This window comes from Branchiostoma belcheri, unplaced genomic scaffold (assembly GCF_001625305.1).
Source record: "Branchiostoma belcheri isolate BF01 breed outbred unplaced genomic scaffold, Haploidv18h27 scaffold99, whole genome shotgun sequence".
In the NCBI taxonomy this organism is placed as follows: domain Eukaryota; kingdom Metazoa; phylum Chordata; class Leptocardii; order Amphioxiformes; family Branchiostomatidae; genus Branchiostoma; species Branchiostoma belcheri.
This window is the reverse complement of record NW_017804675.1, coordinates 219822-241778: the sequence shown is the minus strand read 5'-3', so window position 1 is coordinate 241778 and position 21957 is coordinate 219822. Positions and strand designations below refer to the sequence as shown.

Below are 21957 nucleotides of genomic sequence, written 5' to 3'. Positions count from 1 at the left end.
CATAGAACTAAACAGGCACAGAGACTATCCAGAACCGCGCCCGATCCTAACCCATTCAGGCATAGAACTAGACAGGCGCAGAGACTATCCAGAACCGCGCCTGATCCTAACCCATTCAGGCATAGAACTACTTAGATCGGCATGGTTATATGCGTCCATATGGGCGTGCCGACAGACGGCCTTCAAATTGTCTGTCGGCCTTCAAATAGGTAGAAATATTTCACACCAGCATTTTTCATTTACATGAATGTCTAACCTTCAAAGACGTACCAGCAATCCTGTTTCAAGAAGCAAAGAATAAGTAGGTCAATTGCTCAGGTAAGCAAATGGTCTCTTTTCGAGTACAATGTACAGTGTATCTCATTTATAAACCTGTGCACGTTCCTATTCAGGCAGCCCACTTTACAAGGCAGTTCTTGTATAATGAGATACTTAATGGGCACGCTGGCGTCATTGGTAATTAGTTGTGCGGCTCCCACATTGTGTGGTTTAGACACTTATGAAGTAACAGGCAGGCGCTTCTCTATCTGCTTGATACAATATACTACTTGAATACAGTGATCTGTTCATGCTTCAAATACTAATATGGGTTAAAGGGCCATCTCAAACCAGATTTTTTTTTCTTTCAATAATACTAGTACCTCACGTGGACAAGACATCTGTATGCAAATAGTGATTATTGAACATCTTGACGTAAAAAAAAGGTGGCACTCACAAAAACACTATCTACGCACATCTGTGCACAGTTATGGATTCAACACGAGTATGCTTTACTTTTTTTTGGACATGGCAAATGGAACCGACATCTGTAAGCATCTAATCGCGCATTTGACGTCAGAACTTTCATAGCAACGGAAGGCCAAAACAAAAACACTGCGCGCTTAGCAACACAGTAATTGTGCCTATTTACAGACCTAGAATGAGTCTTCTACCACTCAGCAAGGCTGTTTGGAACTCCAGTGCTTTCAAGTGGAGCCGGAAGCACCAAATGTGGTCACATAACGCGGTAAACGCTGCTCCTTCAAAAATAACAAGTGCTTCAAACAACTAATGGCAACTAGCTACTGATCTTTTAAAATAACTGGGGCTTTTAGCACCTCAAGTATGCCATCTTTCAAACAAACTAGTTCTTTATACACTTACCTGTATTGAAATAGTACTTCAATGCTTTTATGAATGAAAAAAGTGAAGCAGTTTTAGCTCGCTGAAGAGCTTATCTCCCACTGGTCGTGACAGAGAAGACAGACGCTATGTACAGTATTTACAGGTTCAAAAGCCGGGATTCAAACTCCCAACCTCTTCCCAGCAGCTTAATGCAAATGGGGCTGCATGCTGTGTTTTGTGTGTGTGTGTGTGGGGGGGGGGTATAATGTACTTTGTACTCTGGCTCTTGTGCAAGTCCAGTAGTGTAGGTACATGTACAAACACAGGTAACTGCACATATTATGTTTATTATGATTTAACTATCATTATGTATTATTATGTTTAATTCTGTGTCATTACTGGGTATTATTATGCTAAATGTTTATGTACTATATACAACAGAACAGCAACCAGAACAACAAACAAAAAACTCTGTACACAGCAATTTATCATCAATAATTTTCACATCAATATTTTCGGATTTAGACGGAGAAAAAAAAACACTCCAAGTTTTAGCAGCATCCTTAGTTTTGGCATTTGTTTCAGTATACTTGTAATTCACTTAACCCTTGTCCTGCTGGCATTTTTTACACAATACGTTCAACTAATTTGATGTCTTGACCACGTCATAGACCCTTGCCTTTTTTTGCCCTGCGGTGGCATAGTTACTAATACGCATTTGTTGTGATTCGCTGCAGTGTGATGCGTTGCACGGGAAACACCCCCAAATTGTACATGTACAGGGTGCTATATAGATGGTACTGTATGTGCAACCCATATAGAAATGGGCTCTGCAGGACAAGGTTTTTATGCTCGCAGCATTTAAATTTCGCAGCGCAGTAAAAAAAGGAAAGTTCACAGTTTAAACAACCTTACTAAGATGATGTATAATACATAGCAAATCTTTGTGGTGTGAGTTTGCTTTGAGAGAGTTTACCACGAAAACTGCCATTTAAGTTAAAATCCCCCCCCCCCCAAATTTGAAAATTTACAGTACATCAGTTGTCCCTATACTTAGTCCACACTGTGGCGACGTGTTAGCCTGAAACCACCAGGCCTCTGAGTAGGACTTTGTAGCGTTCTGTTGCGTCTCCCTTCAACACCAGCTGCACTGTAGCCTCCACTGGCTCACTCGGCTGCAAAACAGAAAACAGATGGAAGTCAAATGTTACTCTATCATAAATAAAAAATTCTGTGCCAATAACCTCCCTGACTGTTTTCAGAACTTTGAGTTAAGCCTTTTTCATTCAAAATCCAAGAAAAATTGAATTGACACGCAAACGCACACACAGACACACGCAAACACACATGCATGTACACATATGAACACGTGCACGCGCACACACATATACATGCACGCATGCACACATGCATGCACACACACACAAACACACATAACGCACACAGACACACAAACACACACACACATACGTACACGCACACATGCAAACACACATGAGCAGACACGCACACACACACACACACACACAAAAAAAAACACACACACACAAACACACACACACAAACACACACATAACGCACGCACACACACACACATAACACACACACACATGCCCATGTGAACATCACCTTCTTTAACCCTAACCCTGCTGCCTAACCCCTAATGGCTACCTTAGCAGGCTGAAGGTCAAAACTAGCTGCAACTCACATCGTGTCCAGCAGGGGGCGTCCATGTGAAGACCACCTTCCTGCTGCTGCCGGCCTCCATGGTGGCTTTGGGCTGTTCCACGTTGAACCCTTTGGGGGCCGCAAGCTGCAGGTTGTCCACACTGTACTCTCCACTCTGTGGAAGATTACAATGTATGTATTCAATGCTGTCAAACACTGACACTGCTGTCAGCTGGGACTTAATTTTGAAGTAAAAGGTGGGAAACAGGTTTTCCCTTTATTCAGTGATTGAAGTTCATGGTAGAAACAGTTCTATATTAAGTACTCTATAATAGTAAACACACAATCAGTTTAACCAACAAAAAACAATTATTGCAATTAGTGGTCTGTCCGATGACAGAGTGACTGTCTGTCAAAATGTTTGGGTTGTTATGTTTTTATTTTTCATTTTGACATTTTGAGGGAAGTGGGTGGGACTATGGGATCAGCTTATTGTGGGAAACAATCACCTGGTCAGGCAGATATTGTGTAAAACCTGTACGATTTCCTACCTTTTGTGCGGCCCCAGCCAGAGACCTGATACAGCCGATCTCAAAGCTCCCGAGTCGCAGGTTTGGGTTTGTATCTGTACGGCCTGAAAAAGGCTGTAGAACTACCTGTACCTTAAAGTTTACTATCTTCAGGTTTCCTACCTTTTTGGCAGCCCCTGCTAAAGACCTGATACAGCTGACCTTGAGCTCCTGGGTCGCAGGTTTGGGTTTTATGTTTTCATTTTTGTGGGTGTGGGGAAGTGGGATTGGTTTATTGTGAGAAACAAGAGGCCATCACCTAGTCTAGGCATTCATATATTGTGTAAAACCTGTGGCATTCCTACCTTTTTGGCAGCCCCAGCCAGAGACCTGATACAGCCCACCTCCAGCTCCCGAGTGGCAGGTTTGGGTTTGTCGTCTGTCTGGACATATCTAAAGGTCAGCAACATGGGCAGCAGCTTCTCTGGACCTTCTGGAGGGAGAAAAATGTTATATTAAAAGTTAAGTGCTGTGATGCTAGTGTAGCACAGAAAGTACAAGTACATTTGGCAGAGATGTGAATGAAGTCTAAAAAAAAATAAAATTACAGCTCTTAGTGGCAAATGTGCAGATGTTGGCACATTGGCGCACCAAATCCATGTGGTGTGTGTTTTTGGCACACATTTAGACAGATTAACTGAAGAGGCTCGATGGGTGTCACTCCATGGAGGGAAGTTGTTTTAAGTGCCTTATTAAGGGTACAATGTCGAGGCATGGTGAGTATCGAACCCGGGACCTCTTGGTTCTGAGTCCGACGCTCAAAAGTCTGGCGGGAACATTTTCATTGAGACTACATCAATCCGTATGAGACTACACAGTACATTTTTTTGTTCATTTTGTCTATTTCTTGCACATAAAAAATACATTAAAGCAAAAAATATGAACAATATCTCACCTTCCTCATCCTCCACTGCCTGCTGTGCTTCCAGAGATTCCACACTCACGTCTAGAGGGTCGTCCCCTTCCACGTACATGGTATGGTCCCAGCCACGCCCCTTCAGCTGCAAAACTGCTGCCTCATCCTGCAGGGGTAGAATGTTCCACATCGTTAACAGGGGGGAAAATATGAAAGAAAATAAATAACTTAATGTGGCTCAATGATAGTGGGCTGAACTGCTTTCTCTGACTTTTCAGCATTAGAAATCTTTCTGTCAAAACAGAACAAAAACAAACAAACAAACGAATAAATAAACTAGAAAGGTAACATTATTTTGCAATTTTTACCTTCTCACTAGTTTATTCTTACTCAAACACATTACTATTCATACAAAATATGGTGACCAGCGCTTTCAACTCTGTCCTGCTACCTATATATTGTAACCCAACACCACAAGCTGTCTGATACAGCACCAGTTACCATGGTGACAGCTGTCTTGTTCAGGTCATTGACTTATATTTGTTTGGAGAAGAAGAAGAGGAAGAAACAGCCAAAACAATGTTTACCTTCCATAAAGGTAAACCTAATAAACAAATACTCCCCTCACCTGTCAAACAGAAGGAAACAAACAAACAAACAACCATCCTCCCCACCTGCCCAAACAGGACGATCCTGGCTCCGTCGGAGTAGTGCAGACTGTGGTGATCAGGGTTAAAGGTCACGGTGACGTCCTGGTTTCCTCCTGCAGGGATGTTTCCCACAGACGGGGTACAGCTGAACACACTCAGGCCGCTGTTGTTACTCGTGCCTGTTGGATAGAGAGAAAAAACATCACACAAACAAAAAACACTCCAGTAACTGTTGCTATTAGTGCCTGTCATATGTATATATATATATATACATATATATATGACAAATAGAGATGCACATAACTGTATTACATACAGGCCTTGAAATACCAAGGTTAGTGCAGATACAGCTAAACATACTCAAACTGCTTTTGTTCCCCATGTCTATTTGATAGAGAAAACATGAGGTCACTATAATACATACAGAAAACTGAATTTTTCACAGTCCTAGTCCTATAGCTTTTCCAGGATGACTCATTTTATCATTGCAATAGTGACAGAGATTCCCAAGCTCCTATTGTTAGTTCTGGAAATGGGAATGGTTTTCTTCAGTTAGAGGTTTATGGCCACAACTTCTCTGGGAGGAGGCCCAATCAGCCCCTGACAGCGAGAGATTGAATGTGTAACACTAGACTAAGACTACAACAAAAAACAAATAAACAAGAATAAAACTCACCGACAAGGTTTCTCCTGTCTCCCCCGTCCCTGTGTAAGAACTCAGGTAGACCCTGGGCAGCTGCAGGTTTCTGGAAGGACTGGCTGTCTAGCTGGATGGTATAGTCTACAGCCAGGGTTGATGTGTTGGTGATCTAAGCACAGGGAGAGAGAAGGGTTTTAGATCATTTAGAAGATACATGTAACTTAACACTGTTGCTTATGTTGTTATATAATGACTTTGAGCATCTAGGACATAAACACCAATCAGCATTAGCAAAACATCATTGTCACAGTTGATGACCAATCAGCACCAAGGAGATGGACACCAATCAGCATCCATGAAACTTAAACATCATTGTTGTTACTGTAACAGTACTGTTGATTACCAATGAGCACCAGCAAAACATCATTCTTACAATTGATATCTAATTATATAATAATTATACAGCATTCAACAATTACCAGTATTGTATTATTACTAAGAAAAATGATTTTTACCTTGAATGTACAGAGTTAGGGTAACTGTTATAGTTTTGAGTACATACATTGTAGTAAGAGAAAAGTATTTACCTTGAATGTTTCAGTGACCCCCTCCCCTGCCAGTGCATGTCCCATGTCGAGCACCCCCTCCACAGACAGGCTGACCAGGGGGGTCATGCCCCGGCCTTGCAGGGTGATACCAAGGGTGGACGTGGGGGTGTGCACTTCTAGGGTCTCGTAGAACTGTGAAACAACATTGTGGATGATGTTAGTAACACTTTAGAAAAGTGATGGATGTCGCTCGAAACAACTAGAAGTAAAAGTCTGTATTTAATCCAGGAAACAGCTGTCATAATGTCTATATATGGCAGTTTTCCTGGACTTAGTTGTACATACTTATAATTTTCCAGCAATCAGTTGTATGTCCTTATAAGGTAGTTTTCCAGGAATCAGTTGCATGTCCTAATATTAGGTAGTTTCCAGGAATCAGTTGTATGTCCTTATAAGGTAGTTTTCCAGGAATCAGTTGTATGTCCTTATAAGGTAGTTTTCCAGGAATCAGGTGTATGTCCTTATAAGGTAGTTTTTTTCCAGGAATCAGTTCTATGCCCTTACAAGGCATTTTTTCCAGTTGCATGTCCATATAAGGTACTTTTCCAGGAATTATACTCACATTCCTGCCCTCCTGAGGAGTGAATGAGACGATGAGAGTGTGTGTAGCCTCAGGCTGGAGCGCGCGGAGGGAGTTCAACAGGAGGAACGGTCCAGCTGTGTCAAGGATCGATGATTTCAGCTGAGAACTTCAGTCAAGGAACCAGGTCTAGTCCTCTGTCAGAATAACTTGATACTACTGCATGACAATCGTACACGAACATGGTACAATGAATGGCAATGACTAGTGAACATAAAAAAGAGTTTAGAATGAAGATTAAATCTTTGTACAAATTGCAACAATACATGGTAAAACACTAGGCAGCACATCCAGTGAATAATACAGTAACAGTGTTCCACACACCATGAAAGACAATGCACCAATAAATAAAAGCAAAGCAGTATCACTATCAGTATAAACATGTACAAGCAACACAGTCTGTATCAGTACATTCCACCAATATAGTATCTGATTCAGCATACAGAGTCTAGACATATCTATTCTTTTGGCAATTGCCATGCATGATACAAAATTATTTTCAGCCAGTTGTCCATTTTTCAAACCCAAGAACCAACACATTTGTGTGATGCCTGATTTAAAAATAACCTGTTTGAGGTCAGGAATAATTTAGTGCAGAGGGAGGTGGTACCAGTAATGTCGTTTCTGATGTGTTATATGATGACTGATTTAGCAGAGAGATTCCTGTGACTCAGAAAGTTCTCCTGGCAACCCAGATAAATTGGTCGTATATTCTAGTGCTGCGTACCTAAACCTAACATAATCAGGTACAGGTATACATAGCTTGCTTAGTAAGGGGACCGTGATAGAACTAACGTCTTTTAAAGCTTCCTGTTTTAAAATTAGGAAGCCTTCATCCATAGAAAATTAGATAAGGCAACCCAAAGAGAGGACTCTATACTTATCAAGTACCAATAATGTAGCCTCAGGTATACATAACTTGCTTAAAGTAAGTGAACCATGTGAATCCAAGTATAGAAATAACATCTTTTGAAGCTTCCTGTTTAGCAAGCCTAAGCATCATCCATAGGAAACAAGATAAGGCAACCTAAAGAGAGAGTTCTATACTTATCTCTGGTACCAATCAATGTATTTTACACCATTTCTGTATACCGACTATATTAGACTCTATGAAAATCTGCTACCAAATAAAGTCTTTTTAACACTGCCATATTAGTATTACAGCAACTGTTTCTACCCCACAAATATGTGGCAAACTTCCTGCCAAATTTGCTCAAAGCATTTTCTTCACATGTTGGAAGCTTACTTATATGTAATAACCACTGTTTATAGTATTTTAGACCTCTGGCCTATGATCTGTGTATTTTGCTATGTGTATATTAAGACAATCAGCCATGTTCTTTTTTTGTGATTTTTTTGGGGGAATTTGTTTGGACCACAGCTTATCGGGCTAAAGTGAACAATAAAGAAAAGGATACATCCTGAGTCTTGTCTGAGATGTTCTGAATGGTGATGGACTTCACCACACTCTGACCTGGGGTGGAAAAACAAAATATTATAGAAAATTAGAATGAATGTTTCTTACATACAAAACTAGTATACATAAGAGAAAGCTCTGGGACTGTCTGGGCAACCCTTATCAACTACATGTAGTCACACTGACTTTGACCTATCCACATAAATTCCTTAATAGATTTAGCTCTGTTGTAGCATGTTTTATTTAAGGTAATACTAGACTAATATATATAGCATGATGTAATGGATTGTTAAGCCACCTTCTATGTTGCTGTAATGTTTTGTCATGTCTTGTCAGCAGGGCAAGCCCATTGTAATAGTCACAGCCCAGTCTGGCTGTGGGTTGAACAGCTTAACCAATAAATTATAGATAAACTGTAGTACATAAACATCACAACTGTAAGCTGAGAAACACAATCTGTTGTTGGGAAATCACAGATATCATTCTGTTAATCTCTAAAGGAAATAAACTAAACTCTCACCTATGGAGACCTCCCCGAAGTCTGTAGTGGTCCGTCCGTGGTTGGAGATGACGATGAGAGAAGGTCGCACAGAGGGACAGTGGATCTCCAGATACAGCGTGTTGTACTTACTACAGACACAAGAGTTAACAGTAGTTAGTGTCTATATATAACACTGGCAGTTTTTCAGGAATCAGTTGTACGCCCTTTTAAGGTAATTTCCCTGGAATCAGACAGTCGGACAGTGGATCTCCAGATACAGCGTGTTGTAGTTATTATACATGTAGACAAAGGAGTTAAAAATGGTCATTTCCAACAAGGAAACAGCTAGGGGTTATCTCACTCTGTTAGTCTTGAGTGTACATATACTGGACAGGTACATGTACTTTTTCAGGAATTAGTTGTACGTGCATATAAGGCAGTTTTCCAGCAATCAATAATATTGTATGTAGTACTACTTACATGTAAATAAGGTAATTTCCTTGGAATCAGTTTTATGTGCATATATGGTCTTCCATGCAGGAGTACATTTGTAAGTTGTGCATGCTTAAAAGTTTGTTGTCCAGGAAGCAATACTTGAATCAATACTTTTAACTAAAGACATAAATATATAAATTATATAAGGCAGTTTTCCAGGATCTCCACATACCTCTAACAAAATAACTTAATACTTTACACATACCTCAAGGCAGTTTTTCTTGGGAATTAGCTGTTACGTAATGTATTACTAAAGGCAGTTTTCCAGGAATCAGTTATAGTATACATGTACATACTTATAAGGCAGTTTTCCTGGATCCCCGCACTCCCCAGAAGCCACGAAGCAGGGGATGGTGTAGCTGTTGAAGTGCCCCCTGTAGTTCCTCATGAGAGCTGCACGCGCCGCAGCATACTCATCAGAACTGCGCAAGTACACAACAATTATCACAAAACTGCATAAAGCAACTGTCACAGTGGTAACATCTCAACACTCAACAATCTACCTGATTTCCTACCCCTTATGTAACACCTACAATGTATGGTTACATCAAGGAACAAATAATGCTTCAAATAAAGCAGTATACATGTCATTGAGTAAATGTACCTTTACTTGGCAATATTGGAATTTCATCACACACACAAAAAAGGGTGGCCTTTTTTCCCCGAAAACTACCAGCAAATGATGCGAACTGTTGGAAAAAATTCTCCCTGCACCCAACTCTTTATTATAGGTTGGGTGTACCAGCTGCCCTATTTGGGAGTGTCGCTAGGATTGCTACCAATTAGTCAAGCTACAGAGCACCTACATGTATTCCTAAAACTGAATTTCCAGCTCTGTTTAGGGTTTAAGGGTGTAGAGTAGAGTGACTTACTTGGGATCTATAGTGTCCGGTGAGGGTATCTCCACCTCTGGGTCCTTTTTCTCCACCCCCGGCGTCGGCCCTTTGGACTTCGACCCCTTCGCTGGGGAGTCAGAGGGGCTCTTACCCTTCTTGTCAGCCTTCTTCCCTTTTTTCTGAAAGAGGCAAAGTGAAATATACAAAAAGAACACAATCATTAGGGAAAACAGTGACACACATCAGGAATTGCCTGGATTTTCTATAGATCAGCATGTTTTGGAATACAAGCTACAACTTTAGCTCCCCCTAGTAGGAGAGCACAGTACTGCATGTTATTCCACCTATTGCAACAAATGTATTGTGGTGAATGAAACCTAATTCATTAACAGGTTGACACTGGGCAAACTGGGCAAATCCTCAATGAATAGAAGAAAACCCATTTTCCAGTAGTTTGTGTCACTACTAAGTGAATGAGAGGACCAGAAAACACAACAGAAGACACACTAGCCAGACTAGAAAACACTTACATCACTGTTCCTGGTCTCTAGTTCAGACTTCCTGGCTGCCAGAGCTGCCTCCTCCTCCTCCCGCTTTAGCTGAGCTTCTCTCAGCCGGGTTCTGATCCGCACAACTTCCTCACGAATGTCAGCGTCCAGGAGAGTTGGGGAAAACGTCACGGTCACAGGGCTTTTCTGGAAGGTGGAAGAATTAGCCAAAATCAACTTTAATTTTATTAGTAAAATATTGAACTTTATTCCAACAAACAATTACACAGAGATCAAATTTTCAGCAACCACTGTAGACATTTGGCTTCTAGTTCTCTATTTGGTACAGAGCTTCCTTTTTATTGTGCACACATTAACCTTTAAGAATACATGTAGATGTACAACACAAAGCGGTAACTCATTGAACTACCTAGAACTTATCTTGATGCTCAAATGACCAAATGAATGATGGATGCAGTGAAATGGTAGGACACAAAGCAAAATGCAAGAAAAGATTGAGTTTCAGAAGCAATGTGTGGCAGAAATGAGTTGCTGATAAAATGACAGAGTACAGTTATTCAGCAGAAGGAAGGTTACTAAAAGTAAACATTCCTCCACCCACCTTCCCGGGCATGACTGTCCCCACCGAGGGCGACACGTTGACAGGAGCTCCCTCCGGCACCACAAACTCGAACGAGGTCGGTCCAACTGGCGCGATTTCACCCTTCCCGATCCGCGGGACCGGGTGTGTGAACTCATTCCGGCTGGTGTGGTTATTAACCACGTGTAGGGCTGCCAGACTGGAGTCTATCAGTGCAGTGGCTGGAATAACACACATAGCTGTTAGTAAGGTCTTATTGCACACAGTATAATTATGTAATTGGACTTTAAACTCAAACTCTTTATCAGGCCAAAAAGACTGGGTAACCTTCTTCTAGAAAATGGCATGTGGACCTACCAGCGAAGTGTATGACCGACTGTGACAGCTCCAGAGGAGGATGGACTCCCACTGCCTTACAGGACAGCTTAAAGTCACGGTTTATCCCTGACTTACACGTCAACTCAAACGAGTACTCCTGAAACACACAGTTATAAACACAGTCATTCAGGTAGGGTTAGGAACAGGATTTTAGAGATTTCATTAAGGAATGTGACAGTTTGGACTATGATAAAAAAAATCAAGTACAGTATGTCATAACATTAGAGGGTTGACAATCTTTGAATTTTTTATTTTTTTCCTCGGAAGTGGACTCATAGATTGCAGATTATATCATATTAGATTGTAATTCTAAGTTTAGCAGAGTGTAAGGATAGGTATGAAGACACACCTTGGCTTTCTTGGCATTAAAGATGAGGTCCAGTTCTATTGTTTCCAACGGCAACAGGGTGCCAAAACCATCATTGGGCTGAACATCCACAGTCTGGAAAAGGAACAAGGTGGGGTCATTAGATCTTCACACACACACATAGAATTCTTACACATGCAATAACACACAGACGTACACACAGATACAGATACATGTACATGTATGCAAACACACATACATAAATACATACACGCACACATGCGCAAACACACCCACATAGAATATTACCTATAGTTACACACACAGACACATACAATGTACAAAAACAAATTCAATACTGAACTCCCAAAACTCCTGAAATAAAGTCTTAGAAAAATTACAATCATTGTCATGACTTTGTATATGCCTCAGTTAGAATGACAATATCTAACTTCTTTGGGTTGAAGACTTTGTAAAAAATACTACATGAAGACATGACTTTTTAAATACAATTTGTACATACCTCCGGCAGGCTGACAAACCCGTAAGGCTGGGCCAGGATAGACTTGTTGGTGAGTTTGATGGTTGTTTTCACAGACTCGTAGATACTGCAGAACCCAAAGTCGATGTCTTTCCTGTCAAACTCAAAGTCTGAGCTGGTCACTATGGCCTGGATGGTGAAGGGGACTGGCCGCGTCTGGAATACAACAAAAACGGTTACTGAAGATTAATCTGTGTCTGTATTGTAAAGCTGGTAGTCTATAATAAAATGACAATTTAGGAAGTCTACAGTCAGAGCATGATACAAATGTAAGCTTCACTATTCTACATATTGTGTGTAGTCCAGTGTTTAGCGACCTTGTTTCTGGACAAGAGATTGGGAGACTTGTTGCTCACCTGACATGCACACTACTGTAAAGGCCCTTAGAGGACGGGATGATATTAGTTGTGGTACAGTTTATTATGCATGTTGAGTGGAGCTAGGGAAATCTCCCTGGTACAATGAACCTGTAAATACTGCACATAGCGTCTGTCTTCTCTGACACGACCAGGATGAAATCTGTTAAGACCAGTATCAGGTATTTCCGAAACCCACCTGGTCGGCCACCCTAATGACCATGGGGGCTTCCAGAACACCTGTCTCCTTGTCAAACGACTTTGGTGCATCCTCAGCCAGGGTTTGTCTGAAAATAAAAGAATACACTTGTAGATAAAGAAATATGCTAGAAACAAGTCATGTTCTTTTTGCTGTTTGCATATGCTGAGATTCGAATCAAAATAGTATGTAAAAGATAAATGATTCAGAAGTTCTTTAATCACAGTCTAAATGGAATTTACAAGGCCAAAGTTTTCATCATAGTTCAATCAGCTGCTTGTACCTCCCTCAAGGTCTGAATGGGCTCTTCCAATCCTTGTTGAAGTGTGAGGTTTTAGCAAGAAGTGGAATAGCCCATTCAAGCTCTGAGGGGGGTAGCAAAGGGTTACAAAAAGTCCTAATGGTCAAACTTCTTAAAAGTTCTGTTACCTGGGTAAGAACTTGAGCTGTGAAAAGAATTGAGACTGTGCCAGGCTGTACCCAGTCTTGTGTAAGTTCTATAATAGTTACCTGGGTAAGAACTTGAGCTGGGCAGAGAATTGAGACTGCGCCTGAATGTATCCAGTCTTGGGGAGAAGCTCCATGTGATCTCTCAGCTCCTTCGGAACCTCAAACCTCAGTCTCAGGGCAGTCGTGGCTCTGGAAAGGACAGACAGAAGGTTTACATCAAGCCTCAGCACCAGTGTGCATGCACATCTAACCCTCAGGGCATGGTAAACAACAGACAATAAACCGGATAGTAAGTGAGTGTGAGTGAAAGAAGTAAAACATCAATATTGTACATAGGAACACCAGGTAGCTCTATAGCCTAGATTTTTTTTTACATTTAGATTCTGCATGTTACCTTGCAACTAGCCTTTGGGCATGTAAAATAAAAATAAAAATGATTCTATCATTTTGTAATGAGAAGACAGGGAATTCCACTACCGGTACTTTGATTTGTTGGCCCTTGAATTTTTATCAATAATGCTAAATTGTACAATCATAGAAAGACCAGGTAGCTCCATGGCCCTTTTTTGCCTCTTTACATTCTGTGTGTTAGAATGCAACTAGCCTTTGGGCATGAGTTTGAAAATGAAATAAAAACATAATGATTCAATCATTAAAATTTGTAATGAAAAGACAGGGATCATTCCTTTAAGACAAATTCCAGTAATTTGATATGTTTGTTCTCAACTTATGAATGATGACGGTAGTGCTAAACTTGTGGAAAAGTGATTTCATTATTTTCTTATTTGGTACTTGCAAGTTTTACCTGTTGTTGACCACTATAGAGTCCTGGTACAGCCGGTCAAACATACAGATCTTCAGGTCCACATTCTGTCTCTCCACCCAGACGGGAACGTCAATGGCATTGGCTACACCGCGCACAAAGATCTGGGGAGGGATGGAAATGGTATTTTAGGACTGTTAATAGAATCTTTTCTATGTAAAATCTATAGCATAGAGAAAAAGAATCATTGATGCCATTGAAACTTTGTGAAAAGGACTAAAGCATTGAACCTTTGACAAAATACTCCTAAAAACACAATTATAACAATGACAAATTGTGAGATTGAATAGTGATAAAGAATTAAGTATATGCCTCTATTGAGTAATCTTCTCAATCAAAAGAAATAACTGAAAACGTGATAATACAACCCAGCTTGAAAAGCCAAGAAAAAGAAGACTGACACTATAAGAGTAAGGTCTCACATATTTACTCATGGATCTGGTGAGAGTTATAGTACTCAGTCTGCTGCTTTTTATCAAGATCGTCCTTACTTATGTGACTAGTAATCTATGATCAGCATGACACTGTTGCCACCTTGATGCACTTTTAAAAACTCAAACCGCGAAGAAAATCTAACAAGAATACTAAGAAGACTTACGCTGTCTGAGCACGGGTCTGAGAAGCTGATCTCAAAGTCAGTGTCCACCTTGCCAGGAACGGTGGGAGCAAAGATGATCTCCAGCTTCACCGAGGAGAAGGGACCGATGTCGCCCATGGCAACCTGGAGAACAGATGGGAACAGAGATGGTTTTAAAGTAAACAGTATCATGGTTTATAATAGATACTTTTAATATTCTCTATGCAGAATTTTCATAAATTCAATATGCTTAACTGTACAGAAAATTTGAAACACAAAAAATAATGTAGAGATTTTTTTACTATCTGACAAAAATCTTTAAGACTGATTGCAAGCGTACTATGCAAGTGAGTTCTATGAAAACAAGGATGGGATAAAATTTTGAAAACATATCTTACATATGTCACTCTAAGTCTCTAAACATGATACAAAAACCCAGGCTCAAGTTCTACCTGTCCAATCTTCATCCCATCTAAGGCAGATACATCCAGGAAGTCAGAGCCAAGTCCAAAGTCAACTGTGGTCTCCCCTTGGGGTAGAAATGGACACAGTCATCATACATGTACAGTACAACACATATTGTATCTAGAACCATGCCTGTCTTTTTCTTTGCCTTTGTTAAGATCAGGCACGGTTCTGGATAGTCTTTGCGTATCTAAGAACATAGATTTGCCTCAGGCACGGTTCTAGTATTTACAGTTGTGCCACAATCTATATCAGGTTGTTTCCTAACTTGTTTGACAGAAATATGAAGCTTTTAACTTAAGTTGTTTATATTATACATATCTAATTACCTTCTCTGGTGACATCCCATCTTCCTCCATCTTCCTTGTCTCCATCCTTCCCACCATCCCCCTCTCCATCACCTACACAAACATACAGATGAAGAAGAAAAACTATCACTTTTGTGCTTTAGTGTTCTCAAAGCAGATTCTAAATGGTCATGCTTAATTGTTTTACAAACTGTCGATGAGTCAATCAAATTGTAGGTTTTGGAAAAATGATTTACACAACATCATTGTCGCCTCAATAAGAAGAATTTAGGGTCCTTGAATGCTGAAAACACAGATTTGGCAGTGTCTTTATTTCACAAATTTACATGTACAGATTGTCCGTATGCAGCAGTTATCCTTGGTGCTGAAAGTTGTACAGTAAGAATCTCAGTGTTTGACACACCCAGACCTTTGTGTTGGTCAGTAAAGTACTTAGTCAGCACCAAGGACAGGGTCAGTGGTGTCAGTCTGGAATTTTTTCAGTACCACCCTGTCCTTGGTGCTGAAAGTTTATTTGTTTTAACAAAGAATTATACCCTACTAACTGCCGTATCTTTGATATTGTGTTCAACTATATTCATCACACTGGAAGATTTGACCAACCATATTAACGCTATAGGTATTGGTGCGCCAGCCACTTTCATTTTATGTTTGTGTTATATTTTATGTCATCTTTATGTTTACATTTGTATTATGTTTTATGAGCAGCGGATTCACATAAGGGGTCGTGTTGTGCAGTCGGTAGCGCGTTCGGCTCACACCCCAGAGGTTGCGGGTTCGAACCCTGCCCATGTCACCGATCTTGTGCCCTTGGGAAAGGCACTTTACACAACTTTCCTCACTTCACTCAGGTGAAAATGAGTACCTAGCTTCGGTTAGGGACGTCCCTCGGATAGGACGTTAAATGGAGGTCCCGTGTTTGGGAGAGCCACACCCCATGCACGTTAAAGAACCCACCGCACTTATCGAAAAGAGTAGGGGACCTTCCCGGTGTGAGTGGTTCAAAAACCTTACAGTCCGGTCTTACGCAGCTTGTACATGTGCGCACATGTACAAAACTGGTGTGTTACGCCTGAAGGCGGTTTACCGGTTATGCGAAACAAACAAAAAAAAAATAAGCATAACAAGTGCTTTCTATCTAATGCTCAAAAATCCATGTGAATAAAATAAAATAAAATACATAAAATATACAAACAAACAAACAAACAAAAAACAAACCACACCTTCCAGTGCCTTCTCATCAGGTGGAGTGACGTGGATGTCCGGTTTGTGGGCAGACTCTGCAGTGTGAACCTTCTCCTGGTCACTCAGGGAACTGACAGACTAACAAACAAACAAACAAACAAAAACAAACCCTGACCTTCCAGTGCCTTCTCATCAGGTGGAGTAACGTGGATGTCTGGTTTGTGGGCTGACTCTGCTGTGTGAACCTTCTCCTGGTCACTCAGGGAACTGACCGCTCGGTCGGACATGTCTGATGTCTGGGTAAAAAACAGCAATGAAGAAAGTAAACAATAATGCTGAGCTATCGGCAGATAAACAAGGCTCTGATGGACCAGAAAATCTACCTCATTCATGAATCTTTACTCATTCACAAGCTTCAAACATACCGTACAGGGAGGAACAAAGAGGGGTAGGGTGAAATATTAGTTGTGTACAAAGAAATTACAGCTGTACTTACCAATCTGCCGAGAGAAGTTTCTGCTGTAGTTACTGTTCTTGGCTTGGCATCTGAGTAGAAAGATTGGACAAAAAATACTCAGTCACAGGTCTGGAATAAGTACTCTATGATCGAAAACCATGAAGCTCTTTTGCAAAACTTGTACAATGTAGTTTTAACAACCTGTACTACAGACTGTAACAGTCTGGTATGTAATGTAATGACAAAACACACAACACCTTTGTACCAGTCATCAAAATCCAACACCAAAACTACAGTTGACCATCTGACCAACAAGAGCAGCAGATTCATCGACATGACGATGCTGGCTGCCAAAACCTAAGAAGAAGAACACATACAAGTTGATTTTACTGTACCTGAAACTTTGATGAACTCAAACTTGGTCCCCAGAGCTCCCTTGTTGGTAAGTGTGATGGTTTTCTTCAGAGTTTCCCCGATCACTTGTGTTCCAAAGTCCACCGTCTCAATGTCAACAGACAACTATACAACACAAGGATCATATCTCAAATGTGTCAAATGTTAGACATCCAGGGTAGAACATGTAAAAAAAATTAAGAAACTGGACAAATCATCTGAGAAGTCAGGTACTCTCAGTCACTGATGAAAGACAGTGGGTGCTATCTGAAATGTCTGACCCCTTAGAATCTAGTTGCTTCATTCATTTCCTCAATTTGTATCATGCATAAAAATTTAATACAAAACTGACTGTAAAAAAGGACAAGCTCAAATTCTGTTTGCTTCTTATTTGAAAGTCAGTTTCCTACCATCATGATAAGTTAAAGGTTGAAGCTGGTCACACACTTTTTACCTCTGGCTTGGAAAAAATAAAAAGTCTTGTTGGAAGAAGAATATGTTAGCCCAAAATATATGCAATACACTACACTCCGAAGTGATGTTGATGGTATGTTAACTTACATCACATTTCTTGGTGGTGCATCTGAGAGGGATGAAGAAAGGACCAGTCTGTGCCAGGAACTCCACGGCTCCCTCCAGATCCTCATTTATCTGAAAACAAAAAAAGCAATAACAAATAAGCAAAATTATATCGCATTCAAAACTAGCTACAATGTATACAATTACATGTGATAGAATGTACAAGTGATAGAAGTACATGTGATAGAAGTTTTCAGCTTTTTTTGATATTGGATGTTGGTATAAGAAATCTGTACTCACCATGGGTTTAAAGGTCACCATCATGTCACATGACATGCCAGCTGACATCTGACCTGGGGGATCAAACCTACGCAAAAAGTCAGAATTTTATCAAATGATACATAATAACAATTGGCATGTTTTCTGTGTGATATTGCTCTGTAAGTAACACTACAAACCTCGTACATACCTCTGTAATTTAATTCAGTGATTATTAAAATCATTTGCATGTTGTACAAAATTGTAATTATATGTAAAGGAAAAAAAAATTCAATCTCTTTAAAAATCTTTTGAGCAATCTGTTAACATTGCAAATTAATATCAGATACTTCAGATAATTAAGACTTCACAGGATTTCAAGACTCAAGTTCTTTTAAATAGCAGAAGCTCCTTACACCAGGTGAATGAACTCCTTGAGGTGTTAATGTCTATGACTTGACACAGTTTTATAATAATAATAATTCTAGTAATTTTAGTATCTAATCTTAAGTAGAAGTTCCTTACACCAGGTGAATGAAGTCCTTGAGGTGCTAGTGCCTACTACGTGACTAATTTTAATCTTAAGTAGCTAGGTTCCTTACACCAGGTGGATGAAGTCCTTGAGGTGTTCAGACAGCCCGACCAGCCGACAGAAGTTGACGCTGTAGGACACGTTTGTCAACTGGATCTTCTTCTTGTACGTCTTTCCTACGTCAAAGTCCTGCATGGTGGGAAATTCACAGAAAACAAGTTTTATGTCATGGTTATGTACGTTGATTAGAATCTATCAAAAAATGCCTAGAAGCTAGAAATATTTCTTTCCTACATCAAAAATTAGTTATCCTGAAGGGTAGTTATACCGGCTATATTATACAGATACAGAAGCTGGTGTGTTACGCCGAAGGGCGGTTATACCGGCTATACAGATACAGAAGTTGGTGTGTTATGCTGAAGGGCGGTTATACCGGCTATACAGATACAGAAACTGGTGTGTTATGCTGAAGGGCGGTTATACCGGCTATACAGATACAGAAGCTGGTGTGTTACGCCAAAGGGCGGTTATACCGGCTATACAGATACAGATACAGAAGACGTACAGTACCTTGAAGTGTATAACATCAGGCTTGCTGTAGAAGGGTTGACCCTTAAACTCTCTGCCGGCTGCCACCTGTTTCCTGATGATGCCAGAACGATGCTTCTCCAGTGTCTGCTGTAGAACCTGCTGTTCCATCTTAGTTCCTCCTACAGGCTTCGGGGCAACCTCCTGGTCTTCTGGCACCTGGGTTAGAAAGGGAAAGTTGTTTGTTTGTTTGTTTATTTAGTTATCCCAGAGCGATGCTTCTCCAGTGTCTGCTGTAGAACCTGCTGTTCCATCTTAGTCCCTCCCACAGGCTTTGGGGCTACCTCCTGGTCTTCTGGCACCTGGGTTAGAAAGGGAAAGTTGTTTGTTTGTTTGTTTATTTAGTTATCCCAGAGCGATGCTTCTCCAGTGTCTGCTGTAGAACCTGCTGTTCCATCTTAGTTCCTCCTACAGGCTTCGGGGCTACCTCCTGGTCTTCTGGCACCTGGGAATTGAAAGGAATTGAAGAGAATGGTAGAGAATTGATTATTTAATAAAATTATGATATATCCCAGAGTGGTGCTGCTCAGGAATGTTTCTGGATAGTCCATGCATGTCCAGAACCGTGCTTGGGGCAAACCTACTACTACGTTCTTGGATATGTGGAGACTATCCAGAACTGTGCCTGATCCTAACCCATTCAGGCATGGAACTACTACATGTTCACTGTAGATAGGCACAGTTCTGGGTACAATAGTTACCTTGTAAGCTTTGTGTTCTTGGTTCCAGAGTACAGGTTTTCATCATCTTCTCAAGAAATGTTTGCAAGCTTCTGTTGATTTCTGATGCTACAATGTTACATGACTAGAACCTGGCAAATGGTACCTTGTAAGCCTTTTGTTCCTGGTCCCAGAGCCCTTGGAACTCGGGCTGTACCAAGCTCTCGTCATCCTCCCCCTCCCTGCTGTCATTCTGTATTACCATCATGTCACAATTTTTCCTGACACAAGAAATCTCATCTTTTCTAGTGTTTTTTCTTCTTTCAAACTACAATACATGCATTTGATACAACAATATAACACATGAACTAGAATCTGGGAAGGATTCTACCTTATAAGCCTTGTGTTCTTGGTCCCAGAGCCCCTGGAACTCTGGCTGTGCCAGGTTTTCATCATCCTCCCCCTCCCGGCTGTCGCTCTCGCTGTCTCCACGCTCATCTCGACTTGTCAGTCCGTACGGGGAGAAATCATCGTCTGAGGAAACCGTGGCCAGCTTGTCCTGGGGACCTTTCTGTAAATACAATATGGATAGACAACTGTTACTGTTTGTTTTTGGTTATTCATGAAGTATTCATATCAGTAGAATAACAAGTTCCCTTGGGAAAGGCACGAATGTCCTTACTCAGGTGAAAATTCCTACTCAGCATCGTGTAGGGCCATCTCTTGGATGTTTACTAGTAGCTTAATACGAATGCACAATATGAACAAGAAAGTCACTGGTAATCACTTTGTTACAGGTGGTGAGTCTTCATCCTCTGATTCAGTTAATTATGTATGACTGCTATCCTTATTAAACTCACAGTAGGAGCGACCTCCTCCACATCTGCACTGTACTCCACCGAAGATGACCCGCTGGTGTAATGCTGGATGATACGGGACTTCCTCTTCCTACCCTGCACTCTCTGGAAGAAAAAAAATACAAACTTACAAAAATACAAAAATACAATGTACATTCATATAACAGATACATGTAAGCTGAAAAACAAAACCTCTTTCTACCTCTCTGGAAGAAAGGACAAATTCCATTTTGTACAATTGTACTTGTACATAGTCCTTGTAGAGTGTAAACTTCAAGATAGTCCTAGTCAAACAGTGGAAACAAAATTCTTCATTTTTTTGCACTTTGACTTTTTAGTTTTGCCTTGCTTCATATATTTTTCCTTGCGGATGATTTAACCAACCTTTACACTCTACCCTTTAACCTTTACACTTTAACCTTTCTATAACACCTCTGACCTTTGCCCTGTCCCTCCTGGCATCAGGCCAGAGCTGAGGCTGCTGGGCCTTCCTGTGTTTCATCTGTTTCTCATCCCGGATGATTCACATCAACCTTTACACTCTACCCTTTAACCTTTACACTTTAACCTTTATATAACACCTCTGACCTTTGCCCTGTCCCTCCTGGCATCAGGCCAGAGCTGAGGCTGCTGGGCCTTCCTGTGCTTCATCTGTTTCTCCTCCCGGATGATCCGTGCCACGATCTCCTGCTGTTTCTCTCTCTGCTGGGCCTCAAACATCCTGACGGAATGGAGGAGAGACAAGTGTTAGTTTGATGTTTATTTGGGGGCAGCCCAATCTTCTCACACCCCTATATTCTGACATTATGATAGCGTTAGGGTTGTTGAAACAAATGTGTGTAACTGCTGTGTGTTAGGTTTAGGCTTTAGCTGGCTCTTAGCACAGGAAATGGTATAAAAAGGTCACAAACAAAGTGGATAAACGTCTTTTAACAACAGTACCTAGAAACTATTTACTATAGATGCCATCTTAAGTTAGAAAAAACTGCCATCTCTAACTTCACCTGCACTTTAACTGTTATTTCCAGCTCTTAGATTTTACACCTTTGGAAAATGATAAATGTAAAAAAGTTCTCACTCTTTGTCCCTCTCGAACTGTTTCTGTCTCTTCC

At 40.7% G+C, this 21957-nt stretch overlaps 1 protein-coding gene across 1 annotated transcript in view; it reads right to left on the bottom strand.

Moving 5' to 3' along the window:
* Positions 1-1576: 1576 nt before the first annotated feature.
* The window catches only part of LOC109462060 (cilia- and flagella-associated protein 74-like), a 27251-nt gene continuing 6870 nt past the window's right edge, over positions 1577-21957 (bottom strand). The window contains exons 10-43 of the mRNA XM_019758557.1: positions 21924-21957; positions 21434-21566; positions 20849-20950; positions 20380-20559; positions 19312-19488; positions 18812-18930; positions 18252-18318; positions 17994-18083; positions 17435-17558; positions 17079-17128; positions 16758-16878; positions 15419-15490; positions 15077-15153; positions 14646-14768; positions 14030-14151; positions 13285-13413; positions 12775-12862; positions 12202-12375; positions 11721-11813; positions 11351-11468; positions 11015-11214; positions 10435-10599; positions 9941-10083; positions 9365-9490; positions 8613-8722; positions 8094-8149; positions 6658-6777; positions 6075-6227; positions 5524-5656; positions 4872-5026; positions 4237-4363; positions 3647-3774; positions 2813-2947; positions 1577-2279 (exon numbers count right to left, since the gene is read on the bottom strand). The exon at positions 21924-21957 is cut by the window's right edge and continues 163 nt beyond it. Coding sequence (XP_019614116.1) covers positions 2181-2279; positions 2813-2947; positions 3647-3774; positions 4237-4363; positions 4872-5026; positions 5524-5656; positions 6075-6227; positions 6658-6777; positions 8094-8149; positions 8613-8722; positions 9365-9490; positions 9941-10083; positions 10435-10599; positions 11015-11214; positions 11351-11468; positions 11721-11813; positions 12202-12375; positions 12775-12862; positions 13285-13413; positions 14030-14151; positions 14646-14768; positions 15077-15153; positions 15419-15490; positions 16758-16878; positions 17079-17128; positions 17435-17558; positions 17994-18083; positions 18252-18318; positions 18812-18930; positions 19312-19488; positions 20380-20559; positions 20849-20950; positions 21434-21566; positions 21924-21957 — 4043 coding nt within the window. The 3' untranslated portion in view covers positions 1577-2180. The remainder of the gene's footprint in view (positions 2280-2812; positions 2948-3646; positions 3775-4236; positions 4364-4871; positions 5027-5523; positions 5657-6074; positions 6228-6657; positions 6778-8093; positions 8150-8612; positions 8723-9364; positions 9491-9940; positions 10084-10434; positions 10600-11014; positions 11215-11350; positions 11469-11720; positions 11814-12201; positions 12376-12774; positions 12863-13284; positions 13414-14029; positions 14152-14645; positions 14769-15076; positions 15154-15418; positions 15491-16757; positions 16879-17078; positions 17129-17434; positions 17559-17993; positions 18084-18251; positions 18319-18811; positions 18931-19311; positions 19489-20379; positions 20560-20848; positions 20951-21433; positions 21567-21923) is intronic.